The sequence below is a fragment of the Protopterus annectens genome, chromosome 7.part0 (assembly GCF_019279795.1).
Source record: "Protopterus annectens isolate FY-2018-M chromosome 7.part0, PAN1.0, whole genome shotgun sequence".
Classification (NCBI taxonomy): domain Eukaryota; kingdom Metazoa; phylum Chordata; order Ceratodontiformes; family Protopteridae; genus Protopterus; species Protopterus annectens.
Window position 1 is genome coordinate 1,341,029,076 of NC_056739.1, and position 20,346 is coordinate 1,341,049,421.

The 20,346-nt window shown below is 37.9% G+C and overlaps 1 protein-coding gene across 1 annotated transcript in view; it reads right to left on the reverse strand.

Annotated features, from left to right (window-relative positions):
- The window catches only part of LRIG1 (leucine rich repeats and immunoglobulin like domains 1), a gene marked incomplete in the record, with an annotated part of 404,144 nt that overhangs the window by 81,129 nt on the left and 302,669 nt on the right, over positions 1–20,346 (reverse strand). Inside the window, 2 exon segments of the mRNA XM_044077960.1 lie at positions 7,287–7,358; positions 11,417–11,488. Of these exon segments, the coding sequence (XP_043933895.1) occupies positions 7,287–7,358; positions 11,417–11,488 (144 nt within the window).

Sequence of the window (20,346 nt, forward strand, 5' to 3'; positions counted from 1 at the left end):
ACTGTTGTAAATTTTTTTCTTGCCTTAGGCTGACAACCAAACTTGTACTGTTCTGTGAAGATGATGAAAACTAGGTTGTATACTCACAGATATCTTTAAACAAGCTATAGCAACAGCACTTCCTCTGGTAAAATGAACTCAGACTAGGCCCAGAAGAGGCCTGCCAACTGAATCAATAATGAAATCCTTTACAGTGGCCAGCAACAGTTTTCCAGTTGTAGCCCCTAATTTGCTGGTGATAAAAGAAGCAGATAACTGATCAGACTTCCTAATGTTTTTAGTCCTGAAATGTAAGCCCCATTTTGCAGGATGGCAGCTAAATTTTCTGGTTTCATGCAATGGCAGACAAAAAAAAATATATGGCAGAAAAATGATGGATATAACCATTCTAACCTTACAAAAACAGTTAATGGGACAGAACACATCAAATGTTGCAGTTCTGACATAACAACTCACTTACAAAACTGTCTTGCAGGAAACAGATTCACTGCTTGTGCTGTGGTGTGCTTTCTGTGATGTCACAGAACGTGACTGCTCTTTCTCCAAGTTGCAGTGATCATGCACCAAGAATAATAAATTAAGGTTGCGGGACTGTAAAGGATTTTCCTTCTGTAAAACATATATTGATAGTATTCCATTATGTTTCATTTGCTCATAACTTCACAAGCTCGAACATACTAAGGTTGTTGGTTACAAGCAGTAGCTGCCAAGCAAATGTGATATGAACACACATGACTTGTGGAAATGTAATGTATTCCATAAAGGTGACTGTTTTTTTTCCCCCCTTGGGCTGGGATAAGAAAGGAGGAGTAATACTACTTTAAGAAAAAGAAAGACAGTATGACTACAAACCAGACAAGATGCATCAAAGGCAAGCAATGTACTGTAACTGAATAGTAAGTAACCCAACCCTTAACTAATCAAATATAAAAGACAGTCAAGAACCGCAAGTCTAATTAGGGGGTGGGTTAATATATTTCTCTTAATATTAACAGGTAAATCTTTTTTTTTTTTTAATTTTCTGCTTGAGTGATTAAACCTTTTTCTGGTCATGGATTTCTTAAGACAGCTGCATACTGATCAAAAGGCTGATTTCAATTCTCCCAGTACGAAGAAAAAAAAAAAAAATGAGTCACTGAAACTGTCACTTTGGGTTAAAAAAAAATCACTGGCTAGTAATTACAATGAAAACCAAAAGTGCACGGTCACAAAAAAAAAAAAAATAAATAAAAATTAAAAAAATAAAAAAACTTCTGCCATGGCTGAAATAAAGACAGGAATTCAGCGTAAATCTTTAATCACTCGTCAGCAAGACTTCATCAGAAATATAAAAAACTGCACATATAACACTCCACTCAATTAATGCAATAAAACAATTAACTAATCAACTTTTAAAGACAACTACACATTCTTTTGTTCACATACACTCTTCTGTCTTTTAAAAAGCATTTAATATTTATTACATCATTTAATCCTGGCATTCCATCTGCTTTCAAATTTATCAGCCATTTGGTCTCCCTTTGTTTTAAAGAGATTAATTTAATACAAACAAGGAATCAGTAAGAAATAGTAGGATAGACATGTATAAATGTCATGCTTGTAATATGTGTAGATACATCTTAGAAGGGCCTTACATTGAATTGCCCCATATTGCCTGTACTATTCCTGTCAAAGGATTTTTTACTTGTAAAAGTCACGGAGTGGTTTATATAGCAATTTGTAGTCACTGCCAAAAATTATATGTAGGCATGACCACTAGACATCTGTATATCAGGATAAGAGAGCATATGTATGACATGAAAAAGAAAGAGAGAGTAAAAATGCTCTGTACAGACATAGTACTGAATGTAACGGTTTAAAAAAAATTATTTTCAGTTTGGAAGCGGGCAGAATGCCAGGATTAAATGATGTAATAAATATTAAATGCTTTTTAAAAGACAGAAGAGTATATGTGAAGAATTAAATGTGTAGTTGTCTTTAAAAGTTGATTAGTTAATTGTTTTATTGCATTAATTGAATGGAGTGTTATTCAATTATGTTGAGAGTATTTAAACAGTGTTATATGTGCAGTTTTTTATATTTCTGATGAAGTCTTGCTGACGAAAGTGGTGATTAAAGAAGATTTACGTTAAATTCCTGTCTTTATTTCAGTCATGGTAGAAGTTTTTTTATTTTAGTAATTATAATGCCTGAATGCTAGCAAAGAAGAAGAAATGTGGAGAAACGGAGAGAAAATCAACCAAAAAGGAAGAGAAAACTATGGCTCGGAAAATCCTGCAGCTGTTAAGCTAAAACCAGTTCAAATTTCAGCTTTGGAACAGGAGACGGTGTCCAGTAATTCAATGAAAAAATACACCAAACGTATTCAGAGGTATTTAAAATAAATGAAATGCTGAAGAAATACATCAACTCAAATAAAAGGCTGGGAAAGTAAAAGCAGCTTTTGATAGCTATTCAGATGAACTGATAAAACTTTAAAAATCAGAGGATGAAATGAAAACAGAGTATGAAGCTTCTCAAGAGCTACTTCAAAAAATAGTAGAGTTAGAATATACAGTGTGAAGAGAAAAACTAAGATTTTCCACTGAACCAGAGAAACTGGAAAGAACAGACTATTAATTTTCTGAAAGTACAAATAAACAACTGGACTGCTGTTCCAACAAACGGATTTATTAATTAAAAGGGTTCGCTGTGTGCATGCCCAAACCTGGCCATAAGAAAGCAGCAAAGACTTACATTAGTAAAGATGTAATCATACTAGCAGAAAAAATTAATCCTAACAAAACTGTGTCAGAACAATAAAAGTACTACATTGGAGACATAGTGTTTGTGGAAAATGAGTCTTCAGAACATTTTTCCTGGAGGATCAAAGCAATTTTCTAATTCAGAAGAGACTAAAGAAGAAGTGGACTCCACTTCTCATTCTTCTCACAACAAAACACATTGCCAGTTAAACATTTTTCATTGCTCCAAAGGGAAATGCTCAAGAGACAAAAATGCACATGTGATGATTAGAAGAATCAGGAGTACCTTGGATTTAAACCAGAAATGTGTTGGGAAACAAGGATGATCAGGAATAAGACTAGCAACACTGAAATTAATTAACAGGAGACTAGAAGCATCAATCCCACTGGATCTATACATAGATATTTGAAATATGCCTTTCAAAAAAAAAAGTCTGGTTGAGAAAGACTGGAATTTTGCTGACTTTGTTAAACTTGTAGGTAAACTGTAAAGCAGGTACCACCCCACTTTACATCATTAATGGTTAGGACAATGAAGGAATTGTAAGAAAATTTGTTTTTGTTCTTGCTAATATTTGTATAAAAAAAAGTGTTTACAGTGCTTATTGTGTGTTAAATTATGAAGTAGTTTTGCATGCTACACAGTCAGGGATATTTTAAATGTGAGGCAAGGGAACCCTTATCAGTGACTGCTGTACAGATTAAAGATGCTAAAACAAGAAAGTATTTTTCAGTTGTAAGATGTGTATGCTTTACACTATAAAAAGATAAAGGCTGATCAGAAAAAAATAAACTTAATATGTGATCTTTGGCTTCTGGAGTGGGATGTAAAACTTTATTGACAAATTTAGAATTAAGATAGTAATGTCACCCATTTTTACAAGGATGGGTGTCTAGAATGAATGAATGCTCTTTGTTTACACAGTAGACAAGTTTTTTTTTAAAAAACAATTTGCTTTGAAAAATAAGACAAAATGATGAAATCACTGGAAAGAGTAGCTTTTTAGCATCTGTAAAGTTAATAGCTTATTTTATTTTCCATTTTAGTATATACTCTCAGTAGGAGAGCAGGCATTTGGCAAGGGGAAGTCTTTACATTGTAAATTTCACACAGAACACAACGATTCTTTCATGCATCTGCAAAGTTATTTTTTTCTCATTGCTGACCACTTTTATTTGGAAATGAGCTATGAGCTGTTTGCACGTGCAAGCAATTAATCTAGCATTCTGAGTACTCTGAGAAAAATGTATTTAAAGGTACAGTGTGTCAAGCAATTCAGTACAAAATAAATACAGTTTGAAACTGTGGGAAATGAAGGAGTAGTAGTAGCCTGTCAAGCAGTCATAATATTTTATTTCATTTAATACATTGCAAAATTTAGTTTATTTAAATACAGCCATTGTACTTGGGTCAAAATCAATGTTTACTTGCATGCGAGCTGTTTTCACATCTGGGAGGGGAATAGAGATAACAGAATGCAATCACAGTAAGTGGGAACACAAACTGTAATGTGCTTTAGTATGGGTAACGTTAGTGCCTGTGGGGTGCAGCGGTCAACTTGGGGTAACTGTTACCATCTGGAAGGATACATTTCCTCTGTTGAAAATTTACATTGTGTAAATTTGTTCAGAGTTAAAACATATGGGGATTCTGAAAATGTTACAGCCTTTTTTGTTCAAGTGTTTACATTAAAGCAAAAAGTCTTAAAATGTGACATAGGTTTAAATGGTGATGAGAATCAAATCAACTGTTAAAAAAAAACAGCATGACAAACATTAACATGTGCATGTATGCCAAATGCTGGTAATAAACATTCAAAAGAAGTGGTCAAATATAATAGGTGGGAGCAATAGCTTTCCAGTATAATGGCTACTCTAGCCATATTACCACGGAATGTAAATTAACTTACATTTACAGGCAAAAATCAGAGAGTATCAAATTATATTTAAAAATGCAGGGTGTAAATAGCAATGTTGCAGGAGTCACATATGGATAAAAATGAGAATGTGAATTTGATAAATGGGATTTTCAGGCTGCATATAAGGGGAGTAATAACACTGATTGCTACAGGGGCTCCAATACCGAGATGAGGGATAAAGATAACAATAGTAGATTTATGGTAGTAATGGGCTGTTATCAAGGCAGAAGAATTACTCTTGCATGTATTCATATTCCAAATCCTCCTGACACTCTTTTCTACCCATTCCACCCTGTCTGTACTCTCTTCTTCACCTCTCTTCCACATTCACCATTACTCTGAACTGTTGATCCCAAGTACTTAAACTCATCCACCTTTACCAACTCTACTCCCTGCATCCTCACCATTCCTCTACCCTCCCTCTCATTTACACACATATATTCTGTCTTAGCCCTGCTGACCTTCATTCCTCTGCTCTCTAGAGCATATCTCCACCTCTCCAGAGTCTCCTCAACCTGATTCCCACTGTCACTACAGATCACAATGTCATCTGCAAACATCATAGTCCACGGGGCCTCCTGTCTGATCTCATCTGTCAACCTGTCCATCACCAGTGCAAATAAGAAAGGACTCAGAGCTGATCCTTAAATGTAATCTCACCTCCACCTTAAACGAATCTGTCACTCCCACTGCAGTCCTCATAACTGTCACACTACCCTCGTACATATCCTGTACCACTCTTACATACTTCTCTGCCACTCCCGACTTCCTCATACAATACCACAACTCTTCTCTAGGCACCCTGTCATATGCTTTCTCCAAGTCTACAAAGACACAATGCAACTCCTTCTGACCTTCTCTGTATTTCTCCAATAACACTCTCAGAGCAAACACTGCATCTGTAGTGCTCTTTCCTGGCATGAAACCATACTGCTGATCACTAATCATCACCTCCCTTCTTAACCTAGCTTCTACTACTCTTTCCCATAACTTCAATCTGTGACTGATCAATTTTATCCCTCTGTAGTTACTGCAGCTCTACACATCACCCTTATTCTTAAAGATAGGTACCAAAACACTTTTCTCCACTCCTCAGGCATCCTCTGACTTTCCAAAATTTAATTAAACAATCTAGTTAAAAATTCCACTACCATTTCTCCTAAGCACCTCCATGCTTCCATTGGAATGTCATCTGGGCCAACCGCCTTTCCATTCTTCATCCTCTTCATAGCTGTCCTTACTTCCTCCTTGCTAATCTATTTCACTTCCTGATTCACTATCCCCACATCATCCAACCTTCTCTCTCTCTCTCATTCTCTTCATTCATCAGCCTCTCAAAATACTCTTTCCATCTACTCAACACACTCTCCTCTCTTGTGAGTACCTTTCCCTCACTATCCTTTATCACCCTTACTTGCTGCACATCTTTCCCAGCTCTGTCCCTCTGTCTAGCCAATCAGTACAGGTCCTTTTCTCCCTCTTTAGTGTCCAATCTCTCATACAACTCTGCATACGCCTTATCCTTAGCTTTCGCCACCTCTCTCTTTGTCATGCGCCTCATCTCCTTATACTCATGTCTACTTTCTTCATCTCTTTGACGATCCCACTTCTTCTTCGCCAGCCTCTTCCTCTGTATACTCTCCTGTACTTCCTCATTCCACCACCAGGACTCCTTGTCCTCCTTCCTCTGTCCAGATGTCACACCAAGCACCTTTCTAGCAGTCTCCCTTACTAGTTCTGCTGTAGTTACCCAGCTATTCGGTAACTCTCCACTGCCTCCTAGTACCTGTCTTAACTCTTCCCTAAACTCCACTTCACAATCACCCTTTTTTAACTTCCACCATTTAATCCTTGGCACTGCTTTCACACTCCTCCTCCTCTTCTTGATCACCAATGTCATCCTACAGACCACCATTCTATGCTGCTTAACTACACTTTCCCCTGCCACCACTTCACAGTCTCCAATCTCCTTCAGACTGGCCCTCCTACATAGGATATAATCCACCTGTGTGCATCTTCCTCCACTCTTGTACGTCACCCTATGCTCCTCCCTCTTCTTAAAATACGTATTCACCACAGCCACTCTACCATTCATACAATAATACAACTTGACTGAATTGACAGTGATTACAAATGAAAATTGTCCATGAAAGTTTTTAAATCTGGGCATCTGGAAATGTCAGTTATACCTCCAGCTTTTTTCCAACATACATATGCTTTAAAACTGAACTACTCTACTAAATAAAACAGTTAAACTACTTAGTTTAAAATAGTTCCTCTCACAGTGGTTTGCACCTCACAGTATACTTTCACATGTCAGTTTACATTTGACACACATGAAGTGTTAAAGCACCTCCGATCTTATAAAACTTCTTTCTTTTTTAAACTGTAGCAAGCAGCTGCTACTGTTCATGTCACACATAGAATACTAAAACTCTTCCTATCTTAAAAAAAAAAAAAGTACTACAGTTTATGCCACACAAGGAGTGTTGGGATTTGAATGCCAGAAATGTACTGTACTGAAGGACCCAAATCCTCCCCCTTTGCCCCATCCTAGCTATGTTACCTATTACAACAAATGCACACTATTTCACTGAAGGAGTGGTACAAAACTCTTACTTACAGCTCTTTCATTTTCTTCATTCTTGTAAATGCATCAGGGTGGATAGACCTTATTGCATTATTTCCCAGGTTTCTAACAAAAAATAAGATGCATACATATCAGTCTATGAACCTTAACAAGGTATGTTTACATTCTGACTATTTTTTTCTCAACAAACATTATTTAAATCAGTAAAATATTGCTCACAAACTTTTTGAGGAAAACTACAATGATATGTACTTCAATAAAGCAATTAAACACTTGAAAACTTCATCCAGTGCTAAGCAAAATCCTTCTAATCCGACACATGCTCTGGTTGCAGTGTAGCATTATGTCTCTACTGTAGACTGCTGCACTTGGCAGTGCCATTCACAGTACTTCACTTTATGGATTCTTAAAACTGCTAATTGGGGATGCAAAAGGTCAAGGGATGATGTATAGTGCAGAAACATAGCGCTAATACAAAAATGTTACTAGACAGACTGATAGAATAAACTAGATTAAATACACCCCCATAAAAAACAAGCAGCCAGGAACACGTTCTTCAAGCAGATGTGCAAAAGGTAAATGTTTGCTACTCTGAGGCAATAATATCCCTGATATTCCAGTGACTTCTATACAAGAAGTGTGGTGTTTCTGCTACACAAACTGAAATTATCCTTTCTTACTCTAGCCACTAACCTTTTTATCAAACTCTGCTTGTTCACTTGTTAAGAATGCAGAATACAGATCTGCCACTAAATTCTTTCACCTGTGTGTCTCAGAGATTCAATAAAGGACTCAGTGGACATGCAGGTACCAAGTACACAAGAGTGTAAACTCAAAAAGCTTGGTGCCACGATCATGGTCAAATTCAAACATTCTGGTATGGTGCCAAAGGATAAAGATTTCTTAGTATTTACTAAAACCATCGCCATGGCACAGAGGGATAAAGGCCTAATTACAACTCTGATGTCCCATGTTTGAATAAGCATCCAGCGACTAGAGGAAATGGTTGAGACAGGAGTTAACTAGACAACTGGATGCTCAGCACTCACTGGGAAGGGGCAGCTGGGGCTGAGGGACAAGTATCTTGAGTTCGTCTGTCACTCCATAGCTTTGCTGGAAAATGCATTTGCCTGCAAAGAGGCAGGGCCTTCTGAGGGTTTCATCACTCACACAAATGAGGTGAAAAACACACAAAGGCTCACTGCATGAACACGTCTTGAGGGCAATTATGTACATGTAAAAAAAAAATATATATATATATATATATATATATATATATATATATATATATATATATATATATATATAAAATACCTGGATGGCAACCACCTCATGGCTACATTCTTACACATTATTTTGGTGGTCAGCAGGCACGTAGGAGCTGATTTTTTTTTTTAATCAAGTCTTAAAAAACAAAACACAAAAAAAACCCCAGCAATCTTAAGAGGTAATTTGTTCCATAACCTTATTAAATAATAGGAGATCTTAAGTGAATCATTAATGTTCATAAAGACAAAACATTTAATATTCTGCACAGATTTCTGTAAACTGATAAGTGACATAATAAATTATCTTCATATGTTTTACATAAATTATATTTGGTAAGAAATAAGCTATAAGCCAGACCAAAATTTAGTATTGTATGTATGTAGTTTAGCAACACAGGACAAATTCCCAGCATCAGTGAGCTTTCTGGTGCTCTGCGATGGTGGTGCTGCAGTAGCGTTGTTGCCTCACTGTTAGACGTTGCATGTTCGATTCTCAGTTAGAGCGTCTTCTGTGTGTCGACATGCGTGAATGGGCGTTCCTTCGTTGAAGGTTGTGCGTTAGGCCCGGCAAGCCAGCACGTAAAAATCTACTGCCAATCATTAGCGGACAGGAGTTCCGCTGTGGTGACCCCTAACCGGGAAAAGCCGAAAGACAGTTTAGTGAGCTTTCTGGTGTAAATTTTTTGAATGTATTACAATAATTTTCTAATGGTCAGTCTCTTCACACAAAACTGACAAATTGTAATATTGGTCGCTTAAGTACTTTATAAACCTCAGTCATTATAGCCAATAATTTCCAAATGTAAAAATAAGCTGTCTAAACTACTAGACTGTATTAGACTTTCACTGAAACATAAGGTTACTATAGTGGATATCTCAACATTGATGTACTGTACTGAATGAAGTTGCACCTCTTTAAATGCATCAAAAGCAGTTTTACAACTGGTGATATACTTACAGAAATGTTTCTTAGGACTGCCTAAAGTACTCAACATGATTTTTAACAAGTAATTTAACTTGCTTTATACATGACTTCATTAAATCTGTAATGCCCTTTTATTCAGTACTCATTTTTTTTTCATCGTGGTATGTACTTGTTTCCAGTTGATGACATGATACATAAAGGGCCCAATTCCAAAAGATTTGCTCTCAGTGTAAGTAACCACTTGAACTGAGAGCAGGTCTTTAGGAATATTCCCTTCCCCCACCGTGTAAGCCTGTTTATAGATCAGCTTTACATCTAAGTAAATCACTTACACAGAGCATATCTTTCGGCATTAGGGTTTACTTACATTGAGAGAAAGTCTTTTGGAATCTGGCCCAAAATATGCCCTTCCGTGAATAAACCCTGTGACCATTTTCCTGCTTGACTGTGGGGGATGCATATCTCTTGCACTATTTTCTGTGCTTATCATTCTCCTATTTTGGATAGCGCACTTATAATGCTAAACTGTTCCCCCATTCCACCCCAAAGTCCATGCATTTATTATTCGATAAGCCAATGCACAAGTTCACTACCTGCACTGTAAAGAAATCATACAACTTTAAATTAAAACTGTGCCTCTTCCACTTGTATCTAAACCCCTTTACTTCCTGAAATAAGTAACTTGTTACATTACATTATTAACATTTCTAGGCTTTTATGTTTAAAACAGAATTTTTTTAACCTTTAGTGGAATACAAGTGTCTGTAATCTATTGTCTGGGTTATGCGCTTAGCTTACAGATGAAAGATTTGTATTTGCATAATTGACGGTGCACAGCACACTGTCCAGATGATTACTTGCTTATAGAGTCACTGTGTAAGAAACATCACAGGATATAATAGAAGAAACACACAGTTCATGTGCACTGGCACTGACAATAGCTAAATTAGACATTGTTTTCCAACTTAACGAAAAGGAAGTCTAATACTAGGCACAAATAGCAATAAACTATGGAACAACACAAGTACTGTACCAGCACTGAACTAACAAGCCATCTTAATATAATACCTACCCTAAGGCAAGGAAGTCATACATAATGTAAAATAAAACAGCTTCCGCAAAAATTTACTTTAAAAAGGCACTTTCTTCTTAAGCTAAAGCTCGACAGTTTTCAGTAAGTTTTCCTCCTAAAACATCTTGGATTCACACTAAGTGCACAGAGGTGTCAGCACTTCCCCCAAACCTTTTGCCAGGAAATTCCTGCTACATTCTGAGCTGCCACAAACTGACCAGCTAAGCACAACTATTGTGCAGCAGTCCCAGACACATACAGACGGCTCTGTCTGCTGCACAGCAGCTGCTGCCCACTTCTTATGGCTGTGGAATAATAAACCAAAAGGAGAACAGCCTCTTTCCTGTATGGCTTTTCAACAGCTTCCTCTTAAATACCCCCTTGTACCTCATACTTCACAATCTTTTGTTTATTGAATTTGCTAGTTTCTATACATATCATTTTAATGTCAGCATCTCTAATATTTATATATGGATATGCACACGTGTGTGTGTGTGTGTGTGTGTGTGTGTGTATATATATATACACACACATATATATATATATATATATATATATATATATATATATATATGTATACACACACACACACACACACACACACACACACACACACACACACACACACACACACACACACACACACACACACACACAATTTTTATAAAACACTCGCACTGAATGGATCTAAGTTTACCATATGCTTAAGAACTGAAACTTTGTTCTTGGCAGCTAAAAAGGCCAAAGTTGAAGCATACTACAGCAAGAAGGAAGCAGCTGTCCTTCACAAATGGTCAGGCTTCTCACTTTACAAAGACGCTATTAAATTGCTCATAACCCTTCAATCAGTCCCTTCTGGCAGCCCTTTCATATACGCAAGGTATCATGGGATACTCACAGGTGCTCCAGGGCCTCCAAGCCTGAGAATGCTTTCCTGGCCACCGACTTGATCTTATTTCCAAACAGCATTCTGCAGTTTCCAAACATGCAAGGCGAGATAAAAGGAAGGGGAAAAAAAGGAAAAGAAAGAACACAATTAGTCAAATTGAATCTGATAAGGTAAACAATGCGAGCAGCTTGAAATCTGAACTGGGCACAGATCAGCAAGACCAAATGCTCTGAGCTTTCAAAAGAGAAACAATAATCTTCACTCAAATTCAATAATTCTCTTAACACCAGAAGGGAAAAAGAGCAAGCAGTTATCATGAGACCATTTTACTGTAAATGTGGATAAACAATGCCATCCAAAAACTGCCCAGTACCTCTTATACTGAAATCAATGTGCTAAACCAGTTCACTGTACAACACTCACTTTTAGGCAGGCAAAATGATAACTTTACTTACCATTAACAGCAAACATCAAAAACAATTTTAGCTGATAAAAATCAGATTACAAATGTTTACAGTCTTTGCCGCACTTAACTGTGATGATTTTTAATTCCTTATTTAAAACAACACCGCATTAGGCAAGTCATTAGTCCTTTACTTTTGTATTCCTCCAAGACTGGAGACTTGCAGACAGCCATGAACACTTGGAGTGGTTTATTATGTTGAGGGTACGAGGTGTCCTACATGATGTTCTCTGGGTAAACAACATACCACTGTATGAAAAGTAACTTCTGATGTGGACACCAGTTCTGTTTTCATAACTCAGCCACAGAACTGGCTATAAACATATGCCTAAATACTGTTATGTACTATAATGTGAAAGCCAGGAGAAATGCATGGAAAGTAAGAAACAAAAATATAGTGCTGCTGTATAACATGGCAGCAGTTCTTTCTTTAGGTATACAAATGTTCATACAGGAGTTTATTTCATTTTATTTATTTTATTTATATTTGTTGACCGGGAGTGTCCGACTGGACGTAGGTCCATTTTCAGCGGAGGACCAGGGAGAAAAGCTCCACAGTTAAAATAAGCAGACAGTAGTTACATTGGATTACATAGCGATTAACAATTTACATAGCAATTACTTACAACATATTTACAGATGAAGAACATAGTACATCAGTAGACAACTAGAATCTTTACATGTGAAGTACATAACAGACATTAACAAATGTTACAAGAAGTTCCTGCTGTATAATAAGTACTGGCTTATGAGCATCTCAGCTTGCTATAATCAAGGTAGCTAGTGGAGTGGAAAGAAAGGTAGTGGTTGGATGGGGAGAGTGATATTAGAGTGGGAGTTGCAAGGGCATAGCTAGCATGTTTTTAGGTGCGCTTTATGGAGGTAATTGTGGGTGGGAGGGAGTTCCATAATTTGGCTATGGTGCAAGAGAATAGTGCTTCACCAGCAAAGTTATTGGCTTTAGAGATCTGCAAGTGATTTTTGTTGTTGGATCTTAGTGCGGTAGTGCGGATCTTAGGAGTGCGGTAGTCTTCGCACTGGAATCTATCACAGGGCCCCCTGCAGTTCAGGTGGTCAAATAAGTATATCATTAAGGAACATGGCAAAAAAAAATGCAGAGTGCAACCAAAAAGTAACTATAAGAAAAGCACAAAAAGATACAAATAAAGTGCTTTAAAGCCTTAAAGGAGACACTTGGAAAATTAAAGCAGTGATCATCCCCCCCTCCCTAACTGAAGCAGTTTCTGAAGTTAAAGCTGTACAACAGCATTCTGTTTGCGTCATGAATGATATTTTCAGGAGGGTGTCTTATGCACTTGGCTACCAGCAAAGGAAGGAAATGAGGTAGAGTTGAGGGAGTTAATTATCATATCAATACACCTTCAAGGAGAGGTCACTAAAGCATTTGGGTTTACTCAGCAGTGTAGCTGTGCTGCCCTAGACATTTGAACACAGCTGTTCTGTTCCTCTGAAGGCCAAAGTTTGCCTCTTCGCAGTAGTAAATGATGAGTGGTGGCACAACGCCCCCATATAGACAGTAGACAGTATCACTTATTTATTTTTCACACCTCAGACTGGAAAGATTGTCCATGCTCATTGGAATAAGGCCTGGCTAAAAAAAATGTCCTGAAATGTCTACAGAGCTCCTACAGCTGCTGTCATTTACTTTATACTGATGTGAGGGGGGAGTTTACATGAGACCAGTAACTAAGTACTGAGAATTTCTGAAGTGGTCTCCCCAAGCATAATGTTGGGGGGGGGGGGCGGTTATAAAATCATACCACTGTTGCCGACGCATTACATGGGTTTAGCCTGTAAAGAAATTCCCTTCTCACAGGGTTAAGTACTGAAACTGAGTCCGCTGTAGAATCTGCAGCCTATTCTGCAGCACCCACTTTAAATTTCTTATAAGCACTCTTGCAAGGGTAACAAAAAGAATGCAGGAGAGTGTACTTCGGGACCCTAGCATACTAATTTGCTCTTAAGACATAGTGAAACCACTCCATCCACTTATTTATTTACATTTTGGTCACCCGGGTAAAGAACTGATCACAGCAGGACCAAATGCAGGCTCAGCCCATAAAAAGAAAGTACAGTTGTGTACCTACCATAAATGTAGATGTTCGAATGTATTCACTGTTGCAGTCATTACACTCGGGTTATCCTGCTGGCAGGCTCCCCTCAGTCGGCCTGAATTCCAAAGTCCTGGTCCAGCGTCGGTTGCTGTCACCTCTTCACTGACGTCAGTGCGCCAGGGGTATATAAGATGCAGCCGACGCCATTTTCTTCAGTTTTTCTTGCCCCAGATGTCAGATGCCCCCAAGAAGGTAGGCAATACATAATGCTTATAAAAACATGCAGTAAAATAAAAACAATACCTTCATCTACAAGCAAATACACCACATAGGTTGTATAGGATAGAGAAGTATAGACAAGTCCCAGCAAAGAAAGGGGGATGGAGGGTGGGTAACCTGGACTGCAACAGTGAATACACTCGAACATCTACATTTACAGTAGGTACACAACTGTACTATGTTCATCTTGTTTCACTGTTGCAGTCATTACACTTGGGTTTAATCCCAAAGCTGAGGTAGGGCGGCTGGGTCTAAATAGGATTAGGAGTGGCTATGAGGCCCTGCAGAACTGCAGTGGCAAAGTCTGCTCTGGATTTAGAGTAAAGAGGTAAGTGATAATGCTTGGTAAAAGTGTGCACTGAACTCAAGTTGCAGCCTCCAAAATTTCCTTGGTTGGTACTCCTCTGAGAAAGGCTGCTGCCCTGGTAGAATGTGGCCTAATATTCTTAGGCACTGACTTGCCATGCTGTGCATAGCAGAAACGAATGCAGTGTCCTATCCATTTTGAAATGGTCTGCTTTGAGATAGCCTTTCCTTGTGATCCTGCAGCATATGCTACAAATAGTTGCTCAGTTTTTCTGAAAGTTTTTGTTTTGTCCAAGTAGAAGCGTAGCTGCCTGTGTATGTCCAAAGAGTGCAGAAGTCTTTCCCCTTTATTCTGGGGATTTAGATAAAATGTTGGCAAATGAATGGTTTGGTTAAGAGCCACACTGGATACTACCTTTGTCATAAATGTTGGGTTTGTCCTTAGAGAAACCCTGTCCGGGAGAAAAATGATAAATGGTTCCACTGACATTAATGTCTGTAACTCTGAGACTCTTCTTGCTGATGTTATTGCTAGGAGCAGAGCAGTTTTCCATGATAAGAATTTTATATCAGCTGTATTGGCTGGCTCAAAAGGAGGCAGTGTGAGATTTTCCAAGACAAAGTTGAGGTCCCATGTAAGTATCGGTGCTCTCCTTGGGGGTCTTATGCTTTTTGCCCCTCTGAGGTACTGTCTTAGCAGTGGATGTGAGAAAATAGGAGGTTCCGTATTGTAATGAGCTGAAATGGCAGAGGCATGGATCTTAATTGATGAGAAGGCTAGGCCTTTGTCCAGCATCTCAGTTAGGTATTGTAAAATCTGAGGAATATTTGGAACAAATGGTTCAAGTCCTTGTGCCTGGTTCCAAGCACAGAATCTCTTCCACTTTTCTGCATAAAATTTCCTGCTGCTAGGCCTCCTGACTTCCAAAATGACATCCATAACAGCTTTAGAGAGAGAGGTGTGTTCTGAGTGGCTATATTATTTGCCATGCAGCCAGATTTAATGTTCTGAGTTGGCTGTGCAGGATCTGGTTGTTTTGTTGAGTCAGAAGATGAGGAATTTGAGGTAAAGTCCAGACTGGGCCTTGAGACAAGCTCTTTAGGATTGGGTACCAGTGCTGGCATGGCCAGTCTGGGGCAATCAGAATAATTTTTGGCTCCTCTTGTCTGACTTTTAGGAGTACCTTGGGAAGGAGAAGCAGTGGTGGAAAGGCATAAACTGTTAAGGTTTTCCAGCTGAATGACAGAGCATCCACTTTCCATGCTTGTGAGTGATAAGTCCTTGTGCAGAATCTCTGTAGTTGGCAGTTGTGAGGGGAGGCAAAACAATCTACGTCTGGGCATCCCCATTTCCTTGTTATCATGCTGAAGACCTGTGGATCTAGTTTCCACTCATGAGGGTCCATGTGGTTTCTGCTTAGTTCGTCTGCCAGAGTATTTTTCTTTCCTGGCAGGAATTGTGCCTGCAGATGTACTTGATAGGACAGTGCTGTGTTCCACAAAGTCATGGCTTGCCTGCAGAGGGGATGGGAATGTGTGCCCCCTTACTTGTTTATGTACCACATGACTGTAGTATTGTCCGTCTTTAGCAATAGTTATCCTGGATGTAGTAGATCCTTGAAGGTTGTCAAGGCATTCTGTACAGCTAGCATCTCTTTTTGATTGATATAAGGATGCATTTGGTCTGCGGGCCACTTGCACTGAATACATTTTCCTGCCATGTGTGCCCCCCAGGCATAATCCGATGCATCTGTTAGTGTCTGCCTGGCTGTGGGTAAAGTGAAAGGCTGTCCCTTGTGGTGACAGGCCAGTGCCCACCATCGAAACTCCTGTTGCAGGCAGGGTATAAGAGGTATTATTGTTTCCAGGCTGTGGCAATGTTGAGTCCAAACACTTTTTAGATACCATTGCAGCTTCCTCATATGCAGTCTTGAGACATCTGACGAAATATGGACATGGGAAATAAAAATAAGAGTTAATATGGCATAATATTTATGCAAAGGAGAGAGCAAAACTAATCAATACAAAAAGACCAGCACCAAATATATCTGAAGAGAAATACAGGCAAAGGAATCTGGACATGGAAAACTTTACAATATAAAAAATATGAAGACAAAGACAAAAAGTGGAAAAGGAGATCAGTAATGGAGGAGTTAAAGAAGTAGAAGATGAGGTTATGAGGTACCCCCATAGTGAAGGATTCAGTGTAGAAAATATAATTCAAAAGGTACCACAAAAGGATAGAGCAATGGATCTCCAAATTAAGAGGAAACCAGTAGAATGGGAAGCAATTGGTCAGGTGCCATATGAAGATATTTGGTAAGGGAAGGAACAAGAAACTGTGGAAACTTTGACACAGTTAATGTTGAGGAGTGATATGACAGAGCAATGGATGGCAAAGGATGAAACTGAAAAGAATATGCCACAGGAAGATGCAATATAACTTTCTATAGAATGCTCACAGGAAATGGAAAACAAAAAATGTGCCCTTAGTTTAGAAGAAAACGAGCTAAGAGAAGAGTTGCTTGACTTAACAGTGATGGTCATACTAAAATCAATGAAAGAAAATAAGACTGCAGAAGGTCAATAAAACCCAAAAAGTCAGAAGTTTGATAAAACAAATGAACACAATAATTAGGACTTTACATAGAGATCCATGCAATATAACAGAAGTAAACAGGATATATTCCTATGCAGCTAAATTAATAACTAATAAAGTTCTACTACAAGAACGCAGGGTAGTCAGGGAAAGAAAGAGGAGAAATCAAAATACCATCATGGAAGTATCGACCAGAGAGACCTATAAAGCAACTAACACAAGAAGTGTCACTGTTATAAGAGTACAGAAGAGGTAACAGATCGACGAAAATGCTTAGAAAGGTAGACATGATAAAAGCAATGCAGCATTATAACAGATCAGGATCTATCATGCACTATCGTAAATAAACTAAAAATCTCAGCACACGTGGAAAAACTTAGAAGATATGCAAATAAATATAAAGGAAAAGTACAAAATAAGCAATTTATTGATGACCCAAAAAACTTTTTAGAGAACTGGGAAACAAAGAAAAAGGTATTGAAAGACACCAAAAAAAAAAAAAAAAAAAAAAAAAAGAAAAGAAAAAAAAAATAGAAAAAAACAGATACATTTTGGAGAAGTATCTATGAAGATCCTGTGGAACAGAACAGTGATGCTAAATTGATAGAAGTAAAAAAAAGAATAAGAAGTTTAAAGGTACATGATATGAAATGGGATGAAGTAATAGCCAGAGAGATTGAAACAAGGTTAAGAAAAGCCTCAAACTAGAAAACCCCAGGCCCAGATGCAGGACCTCACTTCTGGTTAAAAGTATTAACATCTTTGCATGAAGATTTAGCCATGAGTAAGAACTATTTATATGTGCACCTCAAACAGACACCAACCTGGCTAACAACAGGAAAAACAGTGCTCCTACTTAAGACTGAACCTGCAATCTACCCTAAAAAGTTGCAGACCAATAACTTGCCTTCTGACGACGTACAAACTATACACTGGAATTGATGCAGACAGAATCTATAGTCATTTAGAAGAAAACTCAATTATGGCAACAGAACAAAAGGGCAATAAAAGAAAGCCATATGGAACAAAGAATTGATTACTGTTAAAGTCATAAAGGAGAACTGTAAAAAGGGTAAGAATTTAAGTATGGCATGGACTGACTACAAAAAAAGCATTTCATAGTATCCCACATTCATGGATAAAAAAAAGAGCTTAAAAATGTACAAGATACACCCTACACTGATCAACTACATTGCAGTGACCATGAAACAGTGGCAGACCTCTTTGCAATTAAGCCATGATAAAGGACAAATTAAATTATTCCAGGGATAAAAATTCAAAGGGGATATTCCAGGGTGACTCTCTGCCACCACTGCTATTCTGCCTTGCCCTTAACCCATTAAGCTGTCTACTTAGCTTAGGCCATGGCTATAATTTGGCTCCTAGAAAACAACAAAGTGTAAAGATTTCTCAACTTCTCTGTCAATGATTTGAAACTGTATAGCTCATCATCTTGACAAATGCTCAAAAGCAACCTTTAAAGCAAGAAAACTGCAGCACCAAGAAAACATCAGTTTGGGACCAGAATGTGATATAAAAGAACTTGAACAAGAGGGAGTGTATAAATAATTGGAAAGTGATGAAGAATCAACAATAAAACATGAACAAATGTGAATAAAACTTAGTAAGGAGTACTTTAGAAAACTTAAATTAATCCTGAAAATAGTGTCAACATCTAGGAACAAAATCCAAGCTATAAACCAATTTGCTGTTCTTATCCTAACTTACAGTTTGGGGGTGACTGACTGGCCCCAAAATGTGTTGGATAGATTAGATAGGAAAACAAGAAGGATGCTTCATGCTCAAATGATTTATAAAAATCAGTGCATACCCAAGATTATATATTCCCCATTCTGAAGGACGTATGAGGCTCCTTGAAACTGATTATATGTACAGATCTGCAGTCGTGGGACTGCATACATATCTGCTGACCTCACAAGACCCAAACATAATGAAAGTTTTGAAACACGAAGAGAATAAATCTAAGATGACTTCCTTTCTTAGTCTAGCAGAAGCTTATAGGCGTCAAGCGGGAATGGAAATCAAACCAGAAGTAGATAAAAATCAAGCAGCATATGAATGTGCCGAAAAACAAAAGAAATGTGGAAAATGCTTAAATATAGTTGCAGGTACAGAAAACTCCTGGAAGAACCTCATGTTGATCAGGATTGAATGTAGCAGTAGTTAAGGAGAGGCAAATTCAAACCAAAAGATGAAAGGTTAATATTGGCGGCTCAAGATAGTGGGCTACATACATGTTGGTTTACAAAGTCCACTGAACATGTGGGAGAAACGGACAAATGTTGGTTTTGTAAAACAGAATTGGAAACAGTTGCATAACTTTTTGTTGATTGTGATATACTAATAGTTGAAGTACTATATACTGAAAAGCATAATAATGTGATGACTGTTGTGCTGGGGGCTGTGCAAACATTTTTTATTTATTTATTTAACATTTATTAACCAGGAAAATCTGACTTGGAGCAAAGCCAATTTTCAGCACAGGCCCGGGGAGAAACGCTCCAAACGCATGTCTTTATAACATTATAATATTGAAGTAGCTGAAAAATACTGGAAACATGAGCCACAAAGCATCACAGAAAATGATGAAGTCTATATCACATGGGATCACCCAATACCAACAGTTCAAAAGACAGACGCGAGAAAACCAGATATAGTGGTCCATAAAAGGGCAAAATTAGCATTCGTCATTGAAATTGCTACACCCAGTGACTACTGTGTCTTGCGTACAGAGAGACACAAAGTCATAAAAAACATCAGGATTTACAGGCAGAAACAGCAGCAATGTGGAAGAAAGATCCCAGACAGTTCTAATAACAGCAGGAGCAATGAGTCTTATAAAAAGAATCTAAATCATATCTAGATACGTTACCAATACAAGTAACTCCATACGAATTGCAGGAGTCGTCATTACTGGGCACATTGCAGGTGATGCAAAGAGCAGTTCTGGCTGACATCAAAGACTGAAACAATACTAATTTCCTGAACTTAATCATACTTTGACTTAGGAATGGGGTCCATTCCTGTCATGGTATTAGAAACCCAAAAGATTCAGAGAAAATAAAAAAAGGAAAGCATATTTAATTAATGTAATAATACTAGGCAGGACTGCTCATTTAGCAAATGTCTGTATGATTCCGTTAATGTATGAAAAAGAAATTAATGAATGTAATTTTTACATTCATACAGGAATCAA